General features: G+C 43.4%; 3 protein-coding genes across 4 annotated transcripts in view; 2 read left to right on the top strand and 1 right to left on the bottom strand.

Annotated features, from left to right (window-relative positions):
• The window catches only part of pacsin1a (protein kinase C and casein kinase substrate in neurons 1a), a 30,188-nt gene extending 20,764 nt beyond the window's left edge, over nucleotides 1–9,424 (bottom strand). Inside the window, exons 1-2 of the mRNA XM_068597503.1 lie at nucleotides 9,264–9,424; nucleotides 2,798–2,868 (exon numbers count right to left, since the gene is read on the bottom strand). The gene's annotated coding sequence lies outside the window, so the exon portion shown is untranslated. The remainder of the gene's footprint in view (nucleotides 1–2,797; nucleotides 2,869–9,263) is intronic.
• A 2,176-nt stretch (nucleotides 9,425–11,600) lies between these two features.
• Nucleotides 11,601–15,693, top strand: LOC137800344 (homeodomain-interacting protein kinase 3-like). Its single transcript, XM_068597505.1, has 10 exons — nucleotides 11,601–11,627; nucleotides 11,995–12,167; nucleotides 12,281–12,472; nucleotides 12,566–12,747; nucleotides 13,214–13,337; nucleotides 13,566–13,688; nucleotides 13,827–13,913; nucleotides 14,024–14,190; nucleotides 15,337–15,398; nucleotides 15,488–15,693. The coding sequence occupies exons 2-10, from the start codon at nucleotides 11,997–11,999 to the stop codon at nucleotides 15,574–15,576; spliced, it is 1,197 nt and encodes a 398-aa protein (XP_068453606.1). The 5' UTR covers nucleotides 11,601–11,627; nucleotides 11,995–11,996; the 3' UTR covers nucleotides 15,577–15,693.
• Nucleotides 15,694–16,803: 1,110 nt separating this feature from the next.
• smim29 (small integral membrane protein 29) lies at nucleotides 16,804–21,052 on the top strand. Of its 2 annotated transcripts, none has more exons than XM_068597831.1 (5): nucleotides 16,804–16,895; nucleotides 17,334–17,673; nucleotides 17,989–18,014; nucleotides 18,148–18,253; nucleotides 19,464–21,052. In XM_068597831.1, exons 2-5 carry the CDS (start codon nucleotides 17,566–17,568, stop codon nucleotides 19,530–19,532), a joined length of 309 nt encoding a protein of 102 aa, XP_068453932.1. In that variant the 5' UTR covers nucleotides 16,804–16,895; nucleotides 17,334–17,565; the 3' UTR covers nucleotides 19,533–21,052. The 2 variants fall into 2 exon arrangements, with proteins under 2 accessions (XP_068453932.1, XP_068453933.1); XM_068597832.1 differs by having other exon boundaries at nucleotides 16,823–16,895; nucleotides 17,380–17,673.
• Nucleotides 21,053–21,092: the final 40 nt, after the last annotated feature.

Raw genomic sequence — 21,092 nt, forward strand, 5'->3', positions numbered from 1 at the left:
ACACGCCAGCTTTTCCTCCCTCCTACCGTTTAGCTGCCTCGCGCCGCACTGAATACTGATGGGCTGCCTCCAAACGCAGCGCCTATACTTTGTGTGCAGGGGCAAGGAGGGAGTGAGAGGGTGAGTTTATTAAAAAGAAGAAAGCGCTATATGGGATATGCATTGCGTATCGCAATATATATGAAACAAAATCAAAAAGAAAATAATGAACCGTTTCAAAATGTTACTGTCCCCATCCACAGAATGACTGAAATGTAAAACAGCGTCGAGGCTCGTTAGCGACAGCTTTTGGTCGTCTTTCCAACGGAAATATGACACATATGTAACAGTTGGAAACTTTATGTTGGGTGCTGACGAGAGGACGAGGGTGCTGACACAGCAACAATGTAAAACTCTCAGCTGGGTTTTACTTAAAAAAAAAAAAAAAAGGTTTACCATCCCCATCCTGGTTTTAGCCTGTTAGCATGCTAACATTAGCTAACTAGCGCTACACCTGAGACTGATGGGAAGGTCATTCATGTAGCAGGTCATGGTAGTTATTGGGCAAATAGCTACTTTGACCAGATTATATAGCACGAGAAGAAAAAAAGCCATAAGATCGACAAAGTTGATATGATTCATCTGGAGGGGGACAATGAATCTTAGGACCCAATTTCATGGTCTCATAGTAGTTCTGGCAACCTCATGGTTGTGCTTATATATCTGCAAAGTCAGTAACATTCATCCTCCCATGAATGTCTTTTAAAAAAACAACAACCCCACATCGCCACCCATAGAGTCTGACAACACAAGCAACACAACCAGTTTGCCCACAGATCCGTCAACTGAATGCTCAGACTATAATCACCTTACGTCCCTATTTATACCCACCTTATTACCCAGAGGCCATTGAGGTGGAGTAACTGACCGTGTAAAGACCTGAGACTCAGATCGGAGTTGCCAAAATCAAGACTGGACTCGCAACTGTAAGGACAAAGGTCATGTTTTACGGCGAGAGTCAAATCTGACTGCTGGAGACACAACTCTGCACACACACACAAAAAAAAAAAGCAAAAACCTCAAGACTTTATCCCTCTTGGAATCGGCACAGACATTAAGTATTTATTTAAAGCGGTCGTGACAACACATACAGCCAATTTGGCTCGGAGGGTTGATGGATGGATCCGTTTAATCGGGAGCCAAACGAGTGCTGCCGGTTGTTAAATAAAGAAGGATGAAAAAATAAATACGTCTGGTGTAAATGTTTCCATGTAGGAATCGGCGATTCTGCCCGAAGGCATAAACAAGCCGCCGAGCCCGGCCGACCGGCCCAGCTGGTGGTCAACTTTGAAATTTAGAACATCCTACTTTCTAAATGTTTATAGGCCATGCTGCAAAGTGGGTCTGACGGAGAAACAAATACATTACGTGCTATGATTTAGTACATTTCTTGCCGTTTGAACACCGTTACTGGCTGTGCCGCAACAGCAAATCCAGAATGTACCACATCCATCGTTAACTTCCCCCTTCTCCTCTATAGAGCGGCTATTTTGTAAAATATAGGAGAATATTACAGATGTTCTTCATTTCCACCTCAAAAAGGTTATTTGTTCTTCCTCAAAAGGTAATCATGAACGGGCGGAGACTTTATTAAACCTTAAAGTGATTATTAAAACAATGCCATGTTGATATTGTGGAAATGCAGAATCAAAATAGTACATATTTCTTTATTTGAAATTAATATTCTGATTTAATTGATAGGAACATACAAGCATTTTTTGCTTCTACCTTTACCTTTTCAGTCTCTGTTTTTGTATATTATATAGAATAATATTGTATTGTATTGTAATGATTGACAGAATAAAAACACACAAACAAAAAATATTGTCCTTATTTAAACATTTTAAAATAAAATGACTGCAAACTAAGAATCCTCTGATTTGATGAGACATTTCATCGAAAAAAAAGAAAGAAAAAAAAGCCACATTATGTTCACAGCGCATTTGTGAACGGAAAATAATTAGAGCACAAAATAATATCCCGACCAGACTGAGAGGGCATAATACTCCTGCTGGTGATAATAATATGTTATTCAAGTTCCTGCTAAACTTTCGAGTATGTTCGAGTGTCCCTGCAGTCTAAACTCGGGCTCAACTTCATCTTCCAGGTCCAAACTGCACCGGGTCCCTGGAGGAGCCTCATGAACTGGGCCGTGACGCCCTGATGAGCCTCCTCTTCTTAGAACAACAGTGTGAGCTCATCAGACAGATGCTTCACCTCTCTGCTGCAATGAGCTTCTGCCATAACACACGCAGTACAGGCTCCTCAAACAAGGAACTTCACTAATCCCTCGTGAGTTACTTTTATCTCCAGCGAGAGGAAATAAAAGAAAAAAGGTAAAAATCGGATGACGAACTCCTCTAAAAACAAAGAGTACACGCGTTATTGCGACCGAAAGACACTGCGGATCAGTGTTTACGATCAGCTGCGGCTGGAAGGCTGTAATCTAATACCGCAGTAGCGATGTAATCTCATACGTAACGTTAATTACGCACAGAGCAAACCGAATGAAGAATTCAATAATTCAATCCAAGTCTAAAATAAGAAACTAAAATGACCTCCAGTTAGCTCGCTGACAGATGGGACCACCCTCATGAAATATTAACCCCCCTGACAAAGAGCTATTCATTACCTCAAGTGGTGTGCTTAGCATTATACATGATACAAGAAAAAAGAGAAAGTAGTTAAATAGCACGAGACGGGCCTTCTGGAGTACCTGTGGGAGATTTCGGAGGACTGAAAAACGGGTGCGACTCACCTTCTCCACCAATGGGAGGTCAGGTTTCCATAAACCTGAGAGAGAGCTGTTGGTCCCCTGCAGGAGATCACCTGTGGGAAGAAAACAGCAGGTGTTGGGGTCAGTGTTTGAGCAGAAAGTTACCAGGAAGTTGAAGTGGAAGTCAGTCCAACAACACGTGTGGGAAAAAAAAACAATTATATTAAGAGATTCTGACACTGCAGGAGGGAACTAAATAACGGTGTTAGCCACCTCTGTTTCTTTTGTAGTTGCACACCAGCATGGTGACAGAAGTTATAACCCAGATAAAATCAAAAAAAGGATAATTTTTTGAACCTAACATCTGCTCTTTAAACGCAATAAAAGATAATCGCACACTTTGAATTTGGTGTGAATTCTGCAATTATTGTGTCAGCAGAGAACATCTACCGTTATAAGAGGAGAAGACACACACACACACACACACACACACACATTTATACACACATATATAATGTAAATATTCAGCATTCATTTTGCCATCAGTGTGCAGCCCACACGATTCAACACATACCTCTCGCCCACACTACAAGACTCCAAACAGCAATGAAGATGGTATTTCAGAAGTATACTTGATATGTTGAATAATAAACTTCAAAATGGTTGTTCAGTTGTATTTAATTAGATAGATTTGAGTTATAGTATATATATGTTTAAAGGTGCTGATGTGCGAGATGTCTGTTTCTTGAAACATCACACTTTTTCCTCTCCTTGAGTGCAATCACCATGTTATTTATTACGTTTAATCCCCCTGCTGAGAAAAATGTGGATTATTTTAATACTGCAAGCAAAACTTCCAGTTTCCAACTTCTCAAACATAAAGATTTGCTTCTTTTCTCTGTTTTACATCGATAGAAATGGAATATCGTTGGGCCTCAGACGGTTTGAAGGAAAATCAATCCAAGCACTTTCAAAAGCCTCGGGGGAAACCTTTACACAATTTCATCCAATGAATAGTCGCTAAAAATCAATCAGCAATAAAAAAACAACAACAGCTAGTCGCTTCAACGTCATGCTCACATGGTCACATGGCCGTCTGGCCTTCTCTTGAACAACAAGAGATCCTGTGGAGAACATCGAGGAAGCTGTAAGGACTTTAATTCAGCTTAATCTGTCTTTAAAAAGGCGTCAAGTCATTCTCTTTTCTGCATTTTTATTTTAATAAAACTTTGTCTTTGTGCTCAACGTGCACAGTAACTGTAAACTCATATCTCATATTCATGGGATACTTTAGCGCCTATATACAATCCCCGTGAAGAAAGAAGTTTTATTTGGATGAAAGGTTGAACATCCTGTAAACCAGCGACACACAAATAAAGAAAAAATTCCTTGATTACCCAACTGTAGTATCTGGCATAAAAGGTACGTGAAGGCACTCCAGGGGGTATATGAGACTAAAGAAATATATATTTTAAATGAGCATCTATTAAATAACCTTTAAAGTAGTTATATGAGTGTAAGTTCATAAACTGAATTGTATACATTTCATATTAAATCAGACACTGATGGCACGGCGCTGTGTATTACATCTTTTTGTTCATCCAAAAAGGCTTTGCACTGGTCAGAGGGTACAAAAAACTATTCAAACTATTGAATTTGGGTGGAAAAATATGGACTCAAATGTAGATTTTTTTTTCAGCTCTCCTGTCTCTAAAGCATTAACACATTTAAAAACATCCAGAGGTGCACGACCAAGCAGAGTGACGTCATCATTCTCTCACTACAGCGGGCGAAAGCCCAAGCCTGTGTGTGTTTAGTCATTGATGTCGTGTGACTGACTCTCGCCGCTGGGATTTGCTCCTCGCTGCACCTTATTGAGAGCAGGACGAGCCGTTTAGATGACAGACGGACGGACTGAGTTTCAGGCGTTGAACCCATCGAACCAACGAAGCCTCTGGAGACGTGGCCGCCGCCGCGGGAGGGAGGGAGGGAGGAGGAGGAGGAGGGGGGACGCCTCCACGGTGGCCACGTCCGACAGATTCCGGCACAAAATTCATGTGGAAAATGCCGAGTCACGGTCGCTCTCCGTACATATTTATCTGCTGCGTTTCACCTGACTGTATCTGAGAGATACAGGGATCAGCAGTCTGCTGGGGAAGAACTCATCAATCATTCAGCAGCTGGCCGCAGTCGCGGGCCGAAGTGAAATCTTGACACGATTGCTGCAGGAATAGAAAAAAAAACTATTTTGACGATAGATTTATCAAATTTATCATAAAATTGATCTGATTCCAGCTCCTTAAATATGTATATTTGCTCTTTTACTTCCTGTATATTAACAAAATATCAAAAACGATATGTATATCTTTGGGTTTTGGACTGTCGGCTCACACATACACAGAACAACATGAACTGCTTTACCATCCAGTCGAGGAGGCGACATTAGATCATCTATTGGCTCGTGTCGGTGTTATTATGTATTGCTCTGTGCTTGCGCATCCTACTGTATTCATACAGTTATGTTGATTAACGCTGATATGCTCTTGTGTTTACAGCTCTATTCTTATCTTTTCTCCTTAATGTAAAGCCCTTTTGTGTTGACGTGAGTGAAAAGCGCCACAGAAATGACATCGCCGCTGCCGTCAGTCTGACCGTGTCCATGAGGAACACACCCTCTAGTGTTCGAAGCGACGACACCAAACTGCTGCACTCGCGAGGACGTCCACGTGTCACCAACCATCACCCCAAAAAAAAAAAAAAAACCCACTGACGCTGATGTTTAACCATCCAGATCAGCATCGATTCAAACTGGAGCACATGATTCATGACCGGGGCCGCGCTGGGACTCCATCTTGAATTGCCCCAAAAGATCATGACACACACACACACACACACACACACACACACACACACACTGACTCAGGGCTCTGCTTCAGGCGGAGCCGCGGCTGCGTGATCGCGGCGGAGAGCGGTGACGTGTCGGCGTGACGCTGCGTGACAGCCAGCTGGTAACTTGGACCTCATTCACGCTACACAAAGAAACACTCGTTTGTGTAGGAAACTGGAGGGACATTGTGTACCAATCAGCACCACCATTAACAGCATCTCACTTCTTTTCTCTCCGGCGCTCGGCGTCGAAAAAAATAAATCAAACAGATCCAAGGATAGAAAATCAAAATGAGGTGCTATTTTTTTTTGGTGGTTTGAAAGGAGCCGGGGATGCTTTTGATCATCCCCAATGTCATAAATCCACCAAGGATACGGCCTTATCGCGTGTGTGTTTGTGTGTTTGTGTGTGTGTTCCCTGCTGCACTCAGAGGAATGAGACACTCCTGCTGCCCTTCAGACTCTCTGTTCTTGCACTGCCTCTTTTTTCACACCTTGTCAGACACCACTACCTCTTCCCTGAACGGAGGAACAGCAGCCTTTAACCCTTTCGTCAACACACACACACTACAGAGGATATATAAATTTATATATATATATGAAGAAAATACACTATTTCACACATTGTTCTCTCCTGCTCACACATGCCGTCTCAGGACATTCGACTAACACCGAATACTGACGACGTAACAAAGAAACACAAAAGGTCACCGACACGAGGAAACACCCCGTTCCCTCCGCCTGAGCTGCGCTAAGAGAGACGCAGCGAGAATCCTATCGGACTGAAACCTGTTTTGAGTCACTTGGGCGCAGGTTTGACGGCTGGAAAGTGAGCTGCACATGCCAACGTCCTGCACCAGTCTCTTTGAAAGCCCCGGCTTTGTCCCGATGTACTGAAACATGAGAGCGGAGACCAAGAGAAGGGAAATATCAGCTAGAAAAGAACAGAAAAAACGGGTTATGTGTTCAGTAAAATCAATTATCGTTTTAAACTGGCTCCCGACGTGATGAGAACAAAGCAACCGTGTCAGAAGCACTGCGCCGGCTTTCTGACATCTCACGTTAAGAAGAGAAAAACAAAACGACTAAATGACAATAGCTTGAACTGCAGTGCTTCCCACAAATCCCACGCTGCTGTTAATCCTTTGTCATTATGGACGTGGCCAAAAAGAAAACCAAATTGCACAGGAGCCAGATTAAAATCTACCTAAAACCCATTCAGCGAGACTGCCCAGAAACTATTATGTTTCCACTTCCTGGGTTAAGCGTTCTCTCTCTCTCTCTCTCTCTCTACTATCATTATGTTCCTTGTGCCGGAAAACAAAAAAACACATCACAGCGACCGTGTTTTATTAGCGGTTACAGATAACCACAGATCACGCCGGCGGGCGGTTGCGTGATTTCAAAATTGCAATTTAATTCTGACGTCGAGGCTCCCGAGCAGCGAGATGCGGCCTTCGCTATAATCAAACACAAGTCAAGCGTGGAAGCTCAGTGAGCAGCACCGCAAGTTGAGAGAAGATATATATGTTTGTGGCTTTACTACCAAGGGAGAGAGAGGGTAGTGACTTTATCATTGACAGCTCTGTTGTACAAGTACACACACACAGCCCACAACAAATGTACATCAATATAGAAGTACAGTTGTGAGTCTCACCATTAAAGGGTGGATATTTTGATTTTTTTTTTCACAACCAGCTGCAAAAGAACACTGAAGTTTGGCAGCTTTTGGTAATTGACAGTTTTTGATATTTGTTTTTTTCTCGTCTTTACTAAATACATATTAAGGTTCCGTCCCCAGCGTTACTTGCGAGGCCCAAATTCAAGCCTAAATGGACAGATAAGGGGCTCCCGACCTCTAGATAAATGTGAAATTAAATCTGATGGAGGGCCACGCGACAATTAGGATGGACAAAAAAAGAAAATACAAGTTCTGTGCCGCACAAAATTATGTTTATTTTCCGATTACGTGTCTTACTGTCTTTTCCCCATGGTGAAATAGATTAAAACACAGAAAGGCCATCATTGTTGTGTTTTGTAATCAGGCACACACATTGCTTCATTCAAAGAGGTACAACGACAGACAGACACACTAACAGATGATTCTGCCTCTGCTAAAACACCACGGAGCTTCGGCTGATGCACTTTTAACTCGTCTCCACGGTGAGGAGTGAGGAGTCTGCTAATAAATAGCAAGTGCTCTTTGCCTCCCCCTTTCCCCGCAACACAATTGGATTACCCCCCCTGACAGTATCATCATCTCCTCTCTGGCTCTCGCGGGGGCACCTTGGCCGCTGACAGACGTGCACTCCAGCAAACCGGGACTTCAGCACCGCGGACAGCTCCACAACAAGCAGCGGCGGGGCACGAGCGAGCGGTTCTTCTGCCATACGTCATCATTTGACGCGACAAATACCAGCAAGACCCTCCAGAGCCCCCTTGATCGCTCTCTGTTGGTTGAAGCCGTGGGCTTTTGGGATCAGAGCTGCTTGTTTTCGGTCAACCAGCGACGAGATAACACCGCCCCCCCCCTCCCCTCCTCTTTCCTCCCTCCCTCCCTCCTCCCCCTCTTGCCCCTGCATGCGAAACGCGTAAAAATGTGGCCACGAGCTCGGGTTGAGTGCGCCGTAAAGCCTGGATGCATTTCAGCTCGAGGGGCAGATTCGATGAATGATTAAATGGACCACATGCACCTAATCCCGTGTGGCAAACAGGACGCTCCTCCTCTGTGCTGCGCTTAGTTTGTCAGAGAAGAAACAATGACGCGAGAGAGAGAGAGATGGCTCCTCGCTGTGCTGTGACAACCAATTACATAACGTCACAGCGCAGCGCTCCCGCGAACATCCGCGTCCATTTCACCCAGAACCCTTCAACTATACAACGGGGCGATTCCTGCCTCCTTGTCTGGTGTGTTTGCACCGATGCAACAAGAAAACACACACACACACAAAAGCTGCACATATCAAGTAGGTGGTGATTACGACATCGTCGATCCACGTCGCTCGCGCGCCTGGTCTTGTTTACCCGTTTGACGCATGGACAGGAACATAAAATGGCAATCCTTCCCCAGCCTTGACCACCATCTCCATCTGCGCTACAGTGCACTTAACATGGTGTTTCATACCGCATTATTACACGTAGAGCTTATGTTATAAGCAGGTACACACTGATAACACACCGGGGATCTAATTCGCTCATTCTGCAGGAGAAAGAGCTGCATAGTAAACACACACACACACAAAAAAAACAACACCCTGCATAACGCTGTCATTTCAGAGAATGGACTGTGCAAAACTAAAAAAAACAAACAACAACACCATGCAGTAGTAATCCGAGATGATGCAAGATGGTCCTCTGCGCCCGTGGCGTGTGCCAACCACGATGTATTATACACCATTAAAAATGACGCATGCATAAATCAAAAACCCGCTATGGCATCGCGGATGAATCTGTGCTACTTGGTCGGTGTCGCGGCAGAGACGAGATGAGACATCATCCACAACGATGGGGAACGACGCGAGATGCCTTTCTCCCCCTGCGTAGCCCTTTGCTGAAAAAGGATGCTCGAGCTTCTCCTCGCCAGTGCAGCAATGTGCCATCAAACACGCACGGGCTGACTTACCAGATGCTGCTGCTGCTGCTGCTGCTGCGTGGAGGTGCGCTGCTGCTGCTGCCCAGTGTCCTGCGCTGCGATAAATTCGGTATTTCCCCTTTGCAGTGACAGAAGGTGACCCTGCGTTCTCTCTGCAAGACTCTGCATCCACTAGATCACGATGCACGCAGCAACGAGGGGAGCTCCACGGCACAGGCGCGCGTCAGGAGAGGGGGGGGGGGGGTATGGAGGAGGGGTGGGATGGCCCAGCGATTTCCTTTCAATGGACAACACGAAAGAGGCTGCAGGGGGGAAACGAGCGAGCGGATTCTGCAACTTGCAAACGAGACTTTTTCAAATTCCCCTCCCAACATCAGCCACATGAGCTCATGGGCAGCGTTGCCAGATGTGTCAGTGTCTGCGCGGGGCTGGAGTGGGGGTGATTTGCATTTTTAATGATTTTGTTTCGGAGTTTCAGGAGCATTCAAGCCTTCATGTGCATCACATTTGAGTATTTGGGAAACATTATTGTTTTGTTTTTTTTATAACAGAGGTATGACATTTCTAAAATAATATGGCAGTTTCAATAATGGGGAGAGCCCCAAATGTGACTTCCACTTTCCAACCAATGAGGAGAGCGGACGGCGAGAGGGGGCGTCACCGCCTTTTCTTGTCAATCACGCCCACATTGCACTAGATTGCAGGGGAGGGAGAAGGAGTGTTTTTGTCCTTTAGCTGCCCAACAGGCCGACTGCATCCCATCCACGGTTTCATTTAGGACCGGCACAAGCAAGGCCTGCTGGTTGCCAAAGATGTGCTGAGACAAGATATATGTGCTGCCCATGTACTCACAAGGCCCAACCCATTGTGAACGTAGAAGGAACCCATATGTGTGAGCAAAGGAAAGAGCACATGTGCATGTTTGAGGAAATGTAAGGTCATGAAGGACTGCAGCACTGACATCTGTGTCGTGTCACTTTTGGACAGATGTTTCTGTGTCTTTTAGCTTGATGAATACATGAGAAATGGTGGAATCATTGACAATTTCACCCTCGAAAGGGCCTCAAATAAAATGACGATTTATACATTTGTAAAGCTTTTTAACCCTACGTGTAATCGGTGCATCCCTGCTCTCTTTCAACCAAGTACATGCAATATAGGGGAGACAATATTTTTTGCAGCGCTAGTCTTTTCAACTCTCAGAGGAGCGAGGTGGCCTGCCAACGCCGCTCAACATCGAAACGCAAACGGGGTGAAGAGAGAGGAGGGGTTTGTTTTTTGGGGGGCGGGGGGGGGACTTGCTGGAGGAGCAAATGCCTGGAAGCAGATTAGCGTGGCGCCGCTCTTGGTCCGACTCTTAGGAGCAAAATAACGTTATGCCCCGTGATATATTGCGTCACGACCGCTCGCTATCAGAGATGGGCGTACGTGCTTTGTTTCGCACGTTGGAGGAGCTCTTCCTCCCGTTACATGTGAATGTGCAAGCGCTCCCGGGAACTGTCTCCACTGCACGCATCACCTATCTAACGTGAAACAATCACATGCAGATGATTTCATTCAAATCTTTACACGACTTAAACACTAACAGCTGTTCTACTGCACACGGAGGAGCATGCACTTCTCTGTGAGCTTATGCACATTGAGAGATTATTCAATCCTAATGAAATTCTCTGTGAATTCAATACGAGACAAACTATAGAAGCATTCTGAGGAAAATGCCTTGGAGGCTGTAATCACGTTGGGATCCGTCGTTTCCGGTCGCTGGTTCATTTTGACGTACTGATGGCTAACATAAGCTGATGTTTAATATCAATGTACATCACAGCAGCCAGACTAAATGCTGCAAGTCAGTTGAAACTGAATATCCAATATTCATGGTCATGAGAAAGCTCAAATTCTGCCTTAAACACCCCCCCCCCCCTCTCTCTCCCCTCTCTTGTTAATTCAAAAGATGTTTAGTGACATCTAGTGGCAACAGACTGGCAGTGCAAACACCAACACATGTATTAACACAGTGACATTATGAGCGGATTGTGTGAGAAAAGTTTTGCAATGTGCGACATTATACACAAACATTTGACCCATTTAATCGTTGGACCAGTCTGTTGCGTCTCTAAAAATGACCGTGTACACAACGGGGCATCATTTGTCAATAGACTTACTCGCTACAACATAAACGACGAGTTTAAAGCCCATCTGATCCCTAAAGAAAAATATATATCAGTATAAAGACATTTTTGGTGAGTGCATCTTTTGCAATATGTGTAGTTCTGATGACGCAGTTGGACAAGGTGTTCCAAAGCAGCTTATATTCGTTAACAACGAGACAAGAAACAACTTTTCAGCCTTTTAAATCAAAACAACTCGACTGGACTGAAGCCTTGCTGACAACAGGTAGACATTGTTTTGTTTCCTGAGTTCATGAGGTCAAGAGAATCGTGGAAAGACGAGTGAAATACACAACCTTTATATCCATATCTTTAATTTAAAGTGTTTTATTTAGTAAGAAGTCATTGGGACCCGGCGCAACGTGTGGCTAAAATTATCTTGACAGTTTAAGTACAGTGGACTTGGCAAATTAATTCTTCTTGAATCAAAGTGCCAGCTTGAAAAAAACAAGCTGGCAATGTTTTGTTTGCACAAACACAAGCTAATCTGGCTTTTAGATACACATTAAAACTACTTATTGAGACAGGAAAAAGTTCATTTATGGCTATTGGAATAAACACATTTTGCTTTCGGTCTTTTTTCTTCTTCTCAGAAATGGCAAAAAACCCTTTGATAAACGAAATCTCAGAAAACTATAAGATCTTGAACTTTCTGGGACAGGGGACTTACGGATACGTCGTCAAATGTTTGAAACAGGACACCGGAGAGATAGTGGCTGTGAAGGCTTTAAAAGAAAGAAACTCAAAGCACAGCGACATAAGCGAGGTGAGCTGCTTCACGATGAGCTTTTATTAACTCGGGACATTGAGCTTCCATAAGTCCCATCGCGTAAAAAAGTTTGATGACCAAACTGTTTCAAACTGTCATTTCATCCCCAGGTGACGACACTGGACAAGCTCAGACTTCTGGACCCCGATAAGAACAACATCATCAGGTGTCTTGAATGGTTCCACAGGTGCGACCGGACCTTCATGGTCTTTGAAAAGCTGGACGTGAGCCTCTTTGATTACATGTGCCAACAAGAATGGGTCCCGTTGCCTTTAAGCGGCATAAGGATCGTCATCAGAGACGTGAGGACACATGATAGAAAGCAGAATCTGAAGCTCTGTCCGCTTTCCCACTCCAGCACATCGTTCATACCCGGTGACTGACTTCACTTGCAGGTGGCCACAGCGTTAACGGCCCTGAAGGACCTCGGCCTGATCCACACAGATTTGAAACTGGACAACATCTTGCTGGTGCATCATCAGATGCTGCCATTCAGGGTGAAGCTCATTGATTTTGGACTAACTCTTGAGACATTCGAAGCCAAGCCTCTAAGCAATATTCAGCCTCTTTGGTATCGGTGAGACCTTTAAATGTTTGATTTAGAATTGCTTAAATTATAAAATATCAGTCAGTTATTGAGATGACACGGCTGTGCTGCAATGTAGCCGCAGCATCTTCTTTTGTTGGACGAGATTTAAATCTTTTTTTCCATTGCTTTAAAAAAAAGAAGAAGAAGAAAAAAGAAGGTTGTTGGCCCCGATTTCTCATCAGAATAGTTTCAATTGTCATAGTTTCTTAGCTAAAACAATGAAGGCGTCAAATTGTATAGGATAGTTCGGTCTGAAGGCATCAGAAAAGCCCAGTATCACGATTCAGGTTAGAAAGCTTTCCATCCGGCACAAGCCGGGAAAATGATTGAATGGAAGAGCCCACGGGCAAGTCGCCGTGTCATGCCTGTAATGATTCTGTTCGTTCTTATTTAGAGGCGATTCATACCATGTCCTCCGTGTTCATTTAACACGTCGATGTTCTTCCACAATCAGGTCTCCTGAAATCATCCTGGGCCTCCCATTCAACCAGGCCATCGACGTTTGGTCTCTTGGAGCCGTGATGTCCATGATGCTCCTCGGCTTCTCGCTGTTCCAGGGGAGACATGAATATGATTTGGTCAGTGTCATGGCGGCTTCATTTCTACATCCATCCTACTGCATGTAGAAATACTTCTTTTGACTTGTCAGGCATCTTTAATACTTTGTTGCGCCAAACATGCTCGCATGTTAGCATAGCGATATTTGCGAATTAGCACTAAACACCGCGTGGAGCTTCAATCAAAGCCTCACAAAGGCGCTCGAGTCGTCAATAATGACGTTTTTTAACGCTGCGTTTCGTTTCCAGCTGCGTCTCATCGTTGACCTCCTAGGTGAACCTCCGAGGAGACTTCTGAATGGAGGATTGAACACCCCGCTGTTCTGTCATGGCAGGCGCAAGTACCGCATGCTCATGCACTGGAGGGTAATGGTACAGTACTTCAACCTTCTTCGAACCTAAATAGCCAAACATGCATTCGATAATTCCTCCATTAGATGATGTGACGTCAGTATCAAAAGCGTTAACTCTGATGAAATACTCAAAATACTTTGTCCTCTTTTAAATAAGACGACAACAGAGTTTCACGCTGGAACGGGCATCAGGCCCCAAGAAAGAAAGGAATACCCGTGCTCCTCTCTGGAGGCCCTGAAAACAGTAGGTCGACGAGTAAATGCGTCCGGCACGGGGAGCCCCACGAAATAGTTGATTTTCATGAGCTCCGGAGTGATTTTGGCTGATGTCAATTCAACATTACGACATCATAGATATGCCAGCACCAAGAGGACAGTGCAGACGCTGCTGACAGGAACGCCTGTGTTGAGCTGTTGAAGGAGATGCTTCAGGTGGACCCCAAGTGCAGGATTACCCCAAACAGCATCCTGGCCCATCCCTTCATAACAAGAGGCGACTTCGGCACTGGCAACAGCTGTCCGTAAGAGTGCATTTATATTTTTATCATGACATCTTCTTGCCACCAGACAAAAAGGAGGCAGAATCCTTTACTGGTCGGTCTAACGTGCATATTTGTGTCCAATTTAAAACATCATAAAAGTGTAAACGTATCCTTTTGGCAGCGATGAAACTTCCGCTGCCAGGTACGCTTTCTTCACACGTTTGGTACAAAGCCCATTTATTTGCTGTACTATCAGTTTGAAACATTTGCTTTCTAGTCAGCACGCGATGTACTAAAAGGGGGGAATTGCTCAATACATCTAGACATCATTTTTCATGGGCGTAGTGTTTGTCGAGTGCACGTGTCTTTGTTTACCTGCAGAACCTTTGGATCACACAAACCCCCCCCCGTAGATGGCCCATGAAGCTGCCCGTAGGCAACTGCATGAAACAAAGAGCACACAGAGTTATAGTATCAAATCCGTGATCATGTACCCCAAAACACATTTGATGGACCAGTTAAATCTCACTGTTTTAATACTACGTACATTTAGTCATCCTCAAATAGTTACGAAGCAACACCTTTTCTAAAAAGAACGCGTCACGACAGTGTGAGCACCAAACGGCAGACTGGTGAACATACAGAGGAGCATTTAGCAGCTGGAGAGTTATACAAGTTAATATGATCATCCATTTGACACTTACACAACTCTAATGATGTTTTTTCCTTGCCTACTGGATGTGTAAATACTCTGTTTGCCATATCAAATTGCCGTTTCAGCAGACAATTGCCATTTCATGTCATTTGTCACACTCTATATTTCTTTGTCAATACAATTCAGAGGGGGATACATGAGTTGTAGATCAAACTATCCAACAGTATGTTAAATAGTAGTAGTAAAAAAAAAAGAGAATTTGCTTCACTTCCACCAACTAAAACAGTGAATTTCTTGTCACGTTTTCAACACAGGACTTTTAGCTGTTGTGTAGCTTCTATTTTTTTTTTACTTCCTCCACCACTGTTGGCGAAAGGGAAAGATACAATCTTCCAAAGTAAGATCTGATCTGATTCTAAGCTGACCCAGACTTACCATTGCCCTTAAAATAAGATAACATCAATGTTTCCCTCTGATCCAGAGAGGGTTGCATGGACCGACAACGACTCTGTGCTTGTGTTTGTGTGTAGTCCCCAGGCTGTGCAGGGCCACACGACCAACCCTCCGAAGGCTGTGGGGGGCCGAGAGATTGGTAGGAAACTTATCCGGCACTCCTCTCCCGCTCTCCATTTACAGCAATCCCTTTAAAGTTGATCAAACGTTTGTTGTAATGTTTATTAGCGGACGTCAGTAACCCCAAGAGGAAGAAAAAGAAGAAAGCAATCCGAGGATTCTTCTCCAGCTTGAAGACCTGCTGCGTGTGTATCTAAAACATGCTTTAGTGAGGAAGTCTGAACGCTCAGTGGGAATCGTTCAAAACTCCATCAGGTTCTGAAGACTTTTCCAGACAGAAACAGCAAATAAAACTCATATTCCTTTGTCGTTACTATACGTTTTGTTTCTCTTCTACCGGTCCTCCTATGATCTACGAAAATTCGTATTTTCCAATATTTTGACTGATTAATTCAAGTTTATTTTGGGCAATTCCATTTTCATCGTGAGTTTAGAGTTGAAGACACTTATTTTATTTTATTTTTTTAAAAGATGGATAGATTCATCTTACCTGGATGGATATGATATGCTCCATTATGGGAGACTAAGTGGCAATTTCTTCAAAACTTCATAGTCCTTTCGAATGGAATTTTCATCCAGGATTTTGGAGGGCTGTTGAGAAAAATTTAACACATGCTGGTGTCATTAATGACTTTTTTTTTTTTTTTACAGACATGGCACTAACAGCTTCTCTCACAAACCGTGAAGTTAAACACATTTTACTTCATGAGCTATTTCTTCACACACCTGATTTGGCACAACGCAATTTGTTGCAAGCTACTAAAAAACCATCACCTTTTTAATGGCTGCCCGTTTGGTTATCTATGTTTGCCCAGTTTAACTGCACATGGGGAGCAAATAAACCTCTTAACAGTTAGACATATTTTATCTGGAGAACAAAATCTGAATTTATTTGTAACAAATGTGGCGCATTGTGCACCTCAAACGACAAACATTCAAATCGATTAGCAGAAGACAGTTCAGTTAAATAATCCACTTCCTCCATGGAGATACGAGCCAATCACGATAGGTGTCCTTGGCAAACGGCCAATCAAATTGCAGAGGGGGCGGGCCATCGGTTTTGGGCATGCGCAGATGGTTCTCGCTTGATGTTACCCCTGCTGTCCCTACTTTATAGCCAGTGCAATTAAAACACATAAACACCTTATTAACTTTAGCGGCTCTCCTTTAGCGCGTGAGTAAATCACTTGTTTTTTTCGGTGTAAAACTCAGTTGAAATATCAACAAAATAAGATGGAGGGAAATAAGATAACACCCCCCGACACCCTCCCCTTTCCATACCGCCAAATACACGACACGAGTGGGACTAAAATGCCACATCTTCCCGGACACGTACACACATAAAATAATAATAAGAAAGAATAATGCGTGGTCGCTGCGCTTTTATTGTGACAGCGTCAAACCGGAAGTGCTGCCGTGGGTGTCATGCTGCCAACCTGCTGACGGAAGACAGCTTTCCTGCGTACCGCAAACACAACACAACGTGACTCAAAAGACAGCTTTTCCACACCGCACAGTGAGTGAGCTTTTACTAAAAAAAAATAAAATAAAAAAGGTATTTTGTTGCTCGTTGTGGATGAACGTCGTCCTCCAGAGGGGCTTGTTTTACAGCTTGTTTGTTCAATAAAACAACTTGTCATTAACGCCGGTGTCATCTAACGGTGACGCGAGCAGCTAACGGTCACGTTAGCTGCTTATTATATATAACATATATACGTCGCAGCTCGTAAAGATGGTTAATATATAGTATATATATATATAGCGCGGGATGTATACAAAGGTCAATGCGGGGCTTTAAAAATGGAAAGTTAGTGAGTAATATTTTCTGCTTGAAAAGTGCCCCTTTTTTTTAAAATTGGCCACAATTTGAATGCTCCAAACCTGTTTCTCGGTTGTGTCTATTTGAATGCAATAAAGTAATAAAAGGTCCTTACTAACGTTACTTCCTTGACAGGCTCATCGCTGTGTGCACATTCCTCGCATTCCCGTGCTCCCAGCAGATTCGTCGCTGATTAATAAGGGCAGTGAAAAACCATGTGGGAGTCACATGCACGACGAGGATGAGGCGTAAACAACAAGGGGGCCGCTTCAGGGAAGAGCCGCTGCACGCTGTCCGTCACAGGGAGGGGGTTTGCTGCTTGTAGAGGCCCCTGCACGGACAGCCCTCCCCCTCCTGAACATATGCAATGAACAGCACTACTGAGACCCCAGCCATCATAGATGGAGATGTGGCTGTCAGCTATGTGCTGGTGCCATTTTTCTTCATCACCATTATTGGAATAGCTGCAGCTGTGGTGAGTTGCAACACAAAGATAACTTGCTGCAAAGCATAAAGTGAAGTATTAAAAAGGCACCGTCATAACTCAGACTTGAGAGACCGACGCACAGCACATGTAAAGTCTCTACATCTTTCGCCGCAAACACATCTTTTACGACTATGCCTTTAATGAAGAAAGTATTACTTAAATGGCTCTTTGTAGTTTTGCTTTCTTGATTCTTGTTGTTCTGAGTACATACTCATGGTTGAATGCACTTATTGTAAGTCCCTTTGGATAAAAGCATCAGCTAAATGTAATGTTAAATAATTCTTCATGTGTTGTCTGTTTCAGGTCATGTACATCCGTAAGAAAAGGAGGTAGGCTTTTAACCTTCCCCCATTGATTTTGTGGCACAGTGCCTTTGTGTTTAAAAACCTGATTACTTCACCTGCGTGAATCGGCGGAAGTCCTTTAAGTCAATGTTGGATTTCTTTTTGTTTTGTCCCGCAGAATTGACAGGCTCCGTCATCAGCTGTTACCAGTTTACACCTATGATCCATCAGAGGAGCTCAATGAAGCTGAGCAAGAAATGTTGTGGAAAGAGGAGGACACGAGGGTAGGAAGCGCCGTGGCTTCTCAGACCTTTTTGGGGGGGGGTTGTTTTCTCTGAGACATTTATTTATTTTTAAATGCAAGCAGGACAAATGCAGTCATTGTGACATCACATCAAAGTCGGGATCATCAGTTAGTTTTCTTTCTCTCTGCAGGTTAGCAAGAAAGCCTTTCAATTACAATGCCACCGTTTTCTTTCTACATGCAGAGAGTTGAATCGAGCATGTCGGAGCGTAATACAACTGATATTTCCTCAAAGACACTGTTACTGGTTTTCTCTCAGTATTTCTTTTTTTAAGTGTGTGGTTGTTCGTTGGTTGCGCAATAACAGCCCAGTGTTTCCTCATTTGCATAGGCACTTCCTCCCCTTCACAGAAACAGGGCTGCAAGAAATACAGTAGAAAGCAAAGTGATAGTAGTGGTTGTGGTATTATAGTTGCACTACTCTATTTTATCTGCAAGCCTCAAATCCCGCACAACATCTGTCAGTGGGCTAGTTTTAGTTTCTCTGAAGTGATCAAATTTGTCATAAACACAACCGACAACGTGGCCTTCCAAACATCTCCCAGAATCAATGTCTACGTTCTGTTCACTGTCGTTCCTAAAAACCTATTTCAGGGTGAACATGTATCTATCATGTTAAAGCAAAAAGAAAGTTCCCACCCGCTTCTGAAGTTCCTCTGATACTCCTGATGGTGTAAATGCTCTAGTTTTAGAAATAGATGCAATAGAAATAGATGGTTATAGATAGAATAACACTATAGACATGAAATGATTGACCTGGTTATTTCCAGTCCGAAAATAATGCACTGAGCCACGTGGAACACTAGGTGGCAGTGTTCTACTGGCAAAATTGCTCATTAAGTTTGACTTCACATTTGTAATATATATTTTTAAAAAAGGGAAGAACAATACCATCAAATAAAGTTATGCACTCGTTAAAGAGGCTACTAATATTATCATTGTTGTTATTATTATGTCCTTAAAGGGTCTGCTCGTCCAAACCATAACACAACATTTTACCACTTACATAATCGTCATGACTTGACATTAATCCCGGGAGGGTGAGTGTTGCTTTTGTGTGGTTTTGGCTGAACTGACCCATTCATCACAGTTTACATCTCCTCATTAGAAACAATGCTGTGCTAAAATGATGCCTTTTTTTTTTCAATTAAAGGAACCCGCTAAACACTTTATGCCTCCTATGTCCTCAGATTGTTCAAGGTTGGGCCAGAAGTTATCAACAGCGGCGTCCTCTTCTGACCAAAGATGTCAACGCATGATGGCGGCAAAGCGGGCCGTGGAACATTTTCCGCGTGGAGACGCCGCTCGGCCACGGAGATCGGTCATCTTTCAAAGTCGTGCACAAGACATTCTTTGTCTTAATTGTTTCTCCGCCACCGTTTTGCCGTCATCCCCCCTGTGTCATGTGCAGACCGACTGTTCGTTTCTGTGGTTCTGATTCCAATCCTGTGTGCCTAATAGACACGGTACCCATTCATTAATTTATTTGAAAAATATTTATTCAAACCTTTTCTTTTTTTTTACCGTGGTATTCAGTGATCTGACTCAAAGTATAAAAAAACAAAGTGAAATCTTTCTCAAGGTGAAGTTTCCTGTGGGTTCACGCTGTTGTTTACATGCATACTGTTCTAGTTCTAGTGGGCGGTACATGATGGCATATATACATAATGTGTTCCTGTGGGTTGCAGGAGGCATTTGCACTGACTTTAATGTAGGGGCAGTGTTCACAGTGTGGTAAGCGTAGCAATGTTCTGCACTAGTTTAAATTCGTCACTCTTGCAGTGAGACGATTGCGATCGTCGCCCGGTTAGGTTGTTGTGAAGAGATTGTTTGCGGTGCATTAAAAAAACATAAATATGGCTTCTTTTGATGAAACCCTTTTAGCTTTCTAGTCGAATTTGCTGAGAAGAAACACCATAGTTTGACTTATTTTAAATTTCGTGTTGATAAAAAATATATGTGAGATTTATTAGATCAGATAGGTTGGGTAGCTTCGGTTTCATTTCAGAGTAAAAAAAAAAAGCATATTAGAACGCGCCCCTTTTTGGGTTCAACTTGCTCCCTACAGTCCACATCTTTTTGTGGTTTAGCCAAATCCTATGACTCTTATTGACGGCATGGTTTAATCACACCATCCCCGCACATCCACAGAATGAGCTGTGACTAGTGCCCTGAATATGTCCTGTCTAATGGCACGGCACCAACATAAATGTACCTCAAGCTGAGGATGAATGCCAAAGGTCTGACTGTATCAAGCACTCAGGAAACCTCGCGCCTTTTTTTCATGACGAATCGTAACCTGTATTTGCCTTTTGCAGTTGAGAGCGCAATATTAATGCAGAGGTGTTCTTTAAGGGAACATTTATTGGTTAAGAGTATAAATATCTTGGACAGACAATGCCTGGACTTGTTATACAGCACGGCTGGATGAGTTTCAGAATGAGAATTAGCTTCTTTTTTTAAAAATATTTAAATCGCAGAACATGTCCCCATTCATCTTTACATCTCAGTTAATTTTCTATGCATTTGCTGAGGACTACATTTTATATTAGGGATAATTAATGTATAATATAAGTCACAATTGGAACTATAATATCCAATTATATTGTTCTGCACTGAGGTTTGGGTTGCACATGATAAGTCAATGAACTACTGATGTAAATGTGAATTTGGCAGCACTGTAAAAGTTTCACCTTCACACTGTTCTACCGGTTTGTTGCTTCGAGAGGGGAGTGCTCGAGGCTGTTGGTTTAAACTTGAATAAAGTGATACGACTCGTCTTTACGCTCATTGCCATCTACAACCAGTCTGCACGGTAG

This window comes from Clinocottus analis, unplaced genomic scaffold (genome assembly GCF_023055335.1).
Source record: "Clinocottus analis isolate CAN_PGR_092001 unplaced genomic scaffold, fCliAna1.0.p SCAF_4, whole genome shotgun sequence".
NCBI classification, from domain to species: domain Eukaryota; kingdom Metazoa; phylum Chordata; class Actinopteri; order Perciformes; family Cottidae; genus Clinocottus; species Clinocottus analis.

Coding starts and splice junctions, on each gene's coding strand:
- LOC137800344 (XM_068597505.1), top strand. CDS start 11,997: ATGGCAAAAAACCCTTTGATAAACGAAATCTCAGAAAACTATAAGATC. Junction 12,473..12,565: donor TAAGGATCGTCATCAGAGAC/GTGAGGACACAT, acceptor CTTCACTTGCAG/GTGGCCACAGCGTTAACGGC. Junction 13,338..13,565: donor GGAGACATGAATATGATTTG/GTCAGTGTCATG, acceptor TTTCGTTTCCAG/CTGCGTCTCATCGTTGACCT.
- smim29 (XM_068597831.1), top strand. CDS start 17,566: ATGAACAGCACTACTGAGACCCCAGCCATCATAGATGGAGATGTGGCT. Junction 17,674..17,988: donor TTGGAATAGCTGCAGCTGTG/GTGAGTTGCAAC, acceptor TGTCTGTTTCAG/GTCATGTACATCCGTAAGAA. Junction 18,015..18,147: donor TACATCCGTAAGAAAAGGAG/GTAGGCTTTTAA, acceptor TTTGTCCCGCAG/AATTGACAGGCTCCGTCATC.